The sequence below is a fragment of the Atta colombica genome, unplaced genomic scaffold (assembly GCF_001594045.1).
Source record: "Atta colombica isolate Treedump-2 unplaced genomic scaffold, Acol1.0 scaffold277, whole genome shotgun sequence".
Taxonomy (NCBI): Eukaryota; Metazoa; Arthropoda; class Insecta; order Hymenoptera; family Formicidae; genus Atta; species Atta colombica.
In genome coordinates this window covers 1,132,094-1,138,057 of record NW_017259378.1, presented here as the reverse complement: position 1 = coordinate 1,138,057, position 5,964 = coordinate 1,132,094, and the positions used below count along the sequence as shown (strand labels likewise).

General features: G+C 26.6%; 1 protein-coding gene across 1 annotated transcript in view; it reads right to left on the bottom strand.

The window, feature by feature from the left end:
* LOC108689782 overlaps nt 1–5,964 on the bottom strand; it is a 19,622-nt gene that overhangs the window by 12,317 nt on the left and 1,341 nt on the right. The window contains 2 exon segments of the mRNA XM_018196717.1: nt 128–388; nt 5,495–5,729. Coding sequence (XP_018052206.1) covers nt 128–388; nt 5,495–5,729 — 496 coding nt within the window.

Genomic DNA, 5,964 nt, shown 5'->3' with positions numbered 1-5,964 from the left:
ATGTGCGTTATACCTACTATATTAGTACGTTTGCACACTGAAATCCATTTGGTGGCTCCTATCCCACAATCGTAGGAATGAAAATTTAAGAACCTTTCCTTAAAATTTTGAATGAATTCCGCGAAACTCTCATCCATAGATTGAATATTTTGTAGCATGCAGCAAACATGATCAACATCGCGTATAGAGTATTACGAAAATCATCTGGATTATCGACGTTCAAGACAACATCCATAAATTGTAAAAATGTAAAGTTGTACATGATGTTAATTACTAATAATGTATAGGCGTCATATAACGCATGTTTAATCAGCGAAGTCCACGAGAACGGTCGCCAGCATCCAGCGATTGTGAGAATTGCGAATGAATTTTAGCCAGTTCATATCCTCTAAATAAAATATATCTTTTATATATATATACATATATCTGAAAATACGTAGAAAATGCTTCTATTTTTAAAAAATTTTTATAATTGCATTAACCTGATATGTACATATGATCAACCATGTAATTTGTGTTATAACATTTTGAAGTGCTCTTCGTATGTCCCTTTAGTATTTGTGTTGCGTGTTGTTGTCGTCAATCACGAATTAGCTGAGGAGATTAGATATGGATTAGATATGGATTTTTAAAGCGTCTATAGCTTTTTACGATATTTTTACTGAATTTTCCCCTCGAATATGTAACATTGTAACAGCAAACTTACACTGATGTTTTCTGTGAATTGATGTTTTCATTCTTATACCTATATAAAATAATATAATATATATATAGTTATTGACAATAGTTCAGATATATGAAATTTGGACATTGTTGTACTCGTCCATTATAAAATATTTTATTCATTGTCGCTGTCTGCGACAACTTTAGTTTTCCTTAGTTTGACATTCCCTGCGTCTTTTTTTCAGTATCTGTATGTATTTTTTATTAAGTATAAACACGGAAAGCAAAATAGCCTCAATTTATTCATTTCTGCAACGTAAACATATTGAATAATATTACATAGATAGAGATAATAAACAAAGTAATTTATTTCTCATTTCGATAAGATTTCTTAACTTTACAATGTATATCTTTTTTTAAATAAGTTTAGTACGAGAATTCTGTAGAAAAAATACAATCAAATTTCAATCGAATGATGACGGTATTTACTGATAACTTTAAAATTTCCATATAGATATCGTCTATAGACAATGTTTTTTTCCGCTTATCGATTCCTATTCAATATTCATTAATATCATGTAAAAACGCATTTACTAACAGAATTTTTTTATTTTTATTTCAGGTTGAGTTCTTAGGGAAAATCTTTTTGTCTTATGCGCTGTAATGAGCCAACATAATAAGCTATTATTTTCATGAAAAACGAAATATTGAGATTAATGCTGGGTTCCGCTCATAGATTGCCATTGATAATATCTGTCTCCATTTATCTCCAATTTTAATGAAGGTAAATGTTACCTATCTAAATGTTCTTTTAGTTTTTCTATTGTTATCTTAAAATTTTGACCAAAAGTCACAAATATATTAAACTTTTTTATAAATTTTGTTTATTTTAATATTTTACTTTTTAACCATAAGATAAAGAATTATATAATTTATATCAGATTTAAATATAGGTTCTTCTAGCAAGATAAAGTTTCCGTCTATAACAGACGGAAGAGAACATAAAAATCATATACGTATGCATATACGTATAATTAATATGACAATGAAGTTATGTATGTACATATGTATTCTTATAAATATATTTATTCACGGTTTCGTTAATATAGAAAAATCTTGTATTTAAATCTGACATAAGTTATATTACATAGTTAAAAAATAAAATTATCTCAAAACAAAAGTTACATTCGAATTTAATAGTTTAAGTTATTTTTTTAATATGATTAACTTTTTAATATGATTAATGTAGCAACGCTTTTGAAACTCAACAAGACGATAAAATTTTTATGACTAAGTCGATATATTTATTGAATATTTAACATTATCATACAAATTCAAATAATTCAAATAATTAGTAAAATCGTTAGGATCATTAACATTTATTACAAAGGCCATTATTTGCGTAATAGTATATAACCTCATATTAACTAGTACTAATTATGTATAATGTGTAAATATTAATCTGTAAATATAAATTATCAGTTTGAACAAAGATGTCTCAATGATTGCAGTTGAAAACAGCCAGCGATCATAAAAATTGTACACGTCATTTTCATAATGTGCATAATAGATCAGAAGAAATATTAATATCTTCTTAATTATTGGGGAAATTTACAAAAGGTAGAGAATTTTTCGACTCAGTTTAGTCCGTTTTACCTGCCCATGAAATATTTGGCGATTATTTCCAGACACTCTATACACAAACACACACACACACACACACACAGGTGAGCGAAGTAGCCGTACAACTAGACCGCCACATCCTATCCACCTTTCTTGAAAACGATTGGTTAAATGGCGTATGACATTAACAAAGAAATGGAACACCATCGTGCATGAATCACATTCGTTGTCTATGTTGTAAAGGAATATTTCCCAAAAGTTCGAATAAATTATTTTCGAGAAAATTAAGATACACTTATCCTATTAGTCTATTAGGCAAAATGTAAGGTCCGATTAGATGTTTCTCCAAAAATATCTGCCTAAACGTTCACAGAAAAACGATGCTGATGTCGTGATGCTATGATAGCATGAGGATTTTCATCTCCCCAAACATGTATGTTATGAACGATATTGATTTCATCCCTGATGAAAGATGCCTCATCAGTAAACAAAATATTGCACAAAAATTGTGGATCTTGATTGCATCGATGAAGAAGCCATGGACAAAAGTGATTCATTGTTGCAAATCAATTGATAGAAGAGCCTAAATGTGCTGGACATGATAGGGGCAAAAGTTAATCATGCAATATGTTCCACACAGTGTGATGGCTTGATCTTTTTTGCAAGGCGATTCTTCGACAAGATGTTCCATTTTCTTCAATTGTGCGTAAAATATTTTTTTCGAATGCCAGAGTTCTAACAAGTCGCGGTCTATCGCAACTAAATTTGAACTGTCCGATCTCACGTAAGCGTTGAATTTTGCTAAATATTCTTCTACTTGGCTGTCGGCAATTCGGATAAGCTGCATAATAGCGTGCTGATTTTGAAGCATTGCCTTTTGTTTTGTCATACATAAAATGAATATCCGTCATTTCAGAATTTGTGTAAAAATTAGCTATTTTTCAGATAACACAAAACACAGTCCACAATCCAAAGTTGAATAAAACAATCCCTGCATAATTAAGTGGTTATATACGGGTGTGCATGAATAAACTGAAACTTGGAAACTGTTGTCAACGAAATAAATCTGGAATCTTTGACCTTCAATGACGAAACATGCCGAATTGTGTATTGATATGAACCTGAAATACATTGAACATTTATTGTAGATTAATTTATTTTCTATTTTTCACAGAAGAAAATGCTTTAGAAATAAAAGATTTTCATTAAGATTTTTTGGTTTGTTTTAACTACATACTCCTAAAATTTGATACCACCTTTTGGGAACACCCTGTATACATACATTTATACAATGTGCCTTAATGATGAACTAATAAATATAGAACATTTTAATAATTTTAACTGTTCTCAAAATGATTTTATTTTGAAAAAAATCATTATTACGTTAAAAGATATAAAATATAATTTCAAAGTGTATTATAATATCTATAAACATACGATACAATTCTTTGAGACGACATTTTTCGCTGACGATATTTTCTATCCTTTCTTCTACACATTTAATATCTAAATCTTTTTAATATCTAAATCTTTGAAATAAAGTTTTAATATCTCTCTCTGTTAAGAATAATATCAAACGTGCAATGAATGTCTATAAAATAATATATATATATATAATAATAATATAATATATTTAAGGTAGTTAATAAGATTACGTCTGTGATCAATTTTTATTGCAAAAAATGTACTTCTTTTATTTCTATATCTAGAGAGTGAGTAAATTTATAATACAGTAGAAAAGAGATAACGTTTAAAACATTCATCAATATGAGATATCTCTGACTAATCTTCATAATGTCTTGATGTATGCTATTTATCGATACACAAAACATATTCTTTATTATCTTTCACGTTTAGAATTTGACATATCACAGAGTATTGATTTATACTCAACATAATCAAGTAATAGAGTAACATTCACAGAATTCATTTATAAAATTACATATCGTCAAACAAAAAATTAATCTTTTTAATAATAAATAAATTTCTATGACGTCACATTTTTTGTATTTGCAATAATTAAACAATAATTAAACAATAATATGATAATTAAACAATAATATAATGTGTAATGTTGGAAAATAACATTATATATTCTAAATTCTCCAGTATATAAAATCCTGTATATAAAAATATTAAAACAATATTATTCAGAAATAACTATTTCATATTTTGTTACATATTTTTAATATATTCTAATATTAAATGCAAAATGTTTAAAAAGAAACATTTTGTCGTTATCAATTGCTAGAATATTATTTTTTCAGTTTTATCTTATTTAAAACAACAATTATTTACACCTCTTTACAGTAAAAAATATTTAACATTTATTATTAATTAGAAGACATCTAGTACTAATGTATTAATGCATTATTATGGAAATGAATAAATCACGCATTAATAATTAATATTTACAACTTTTAACTTGCCTTTATACTGTTATTCCTGTATTTGCGATAGCAAATTATAAGCAGAATATGATGTTTTAAGCAACTACAATAATTATAAATATATTTAAATTTTAAAATCTTTGAGAAAAATAATTCAAAATTTATATTTTAAATTATTGATTCTTGTTCATGATTATTATAATCTTACATATAATATCCATATAGTATAAAATACTGTTTTAAAAATATTACTTTAAAAAGAGTTTTATCACTAGATAAAAAAGACAGAAATTTTATTATAATGACTAGGTGATCCAATTTTGAATAAATTAAAGTATGTAGTTAGAAACTTCTTTTTTCTTTTACTTAATTAATGACTAAAGAAAAGAGCGAAAGATAAAATAAGAGATTGAATGAAAGCAAGAATGAGAGAGTGAATTAGATGAGAGTCATTGAAAGATTGAATAAGCATAAAAAAATCTGTACTTCATAATACGCTACGAAATTTAATTTTTATGTTATACTTTATACTCACCGTTACAAAAGAATCTAAATTCATGTTAAAAATGTATGCACTGTTAAATTCAATAGGTTTCATTGCGCGAATCATAATTATCAAAAGACTTTTTCTAGTTTTATGGTCCAATGCTATCCATTCTATTTCGAAAATACTATCGACCAGTTGAAGACTCTATACATTTATAACATGTTTTAATATATTACATGTTTTACTTCTAAGCTCTTTATAGAAAAGCATGCGATAATTAATATATGTACACATATAGTACACATGTTTATGCACATATGTATGTGTACACAATAATTTCAAATTCGATAATTAGTATGCATACCATGAGTTTCAGTTTATTTCCAAACCAGCAATAGATGAAAATTTGTACAAGTACGCACAACGTATATGCAAAAAACGCAATAAAATCTACAATTAATTCAGTTCTAGTTAATTGATACAAATTTGAGCAGACTACGAATGTACTTGCTACGAATTGAAACGCAATTATCCTCCTGAATCTCTCGTTAGTCGCGTTTGCGAATCTGTAAAGGAAATGTTTTTATCCTAAGCATTAAATCTCTTGAAAAAATTAGAGTTATACAAAAAATAGCAGTTACATAATAAATTTAATATTAATAGCCAAATAAAAAATAAAATAAAAAAATATTTATTAAAATATTCTTTATAATAATAAACCTAATATTGCAATTCAAAAACAAAATATGAATATAACGCATAACTATACAAATATAATAATAAGTAAAATAAATAGAAATA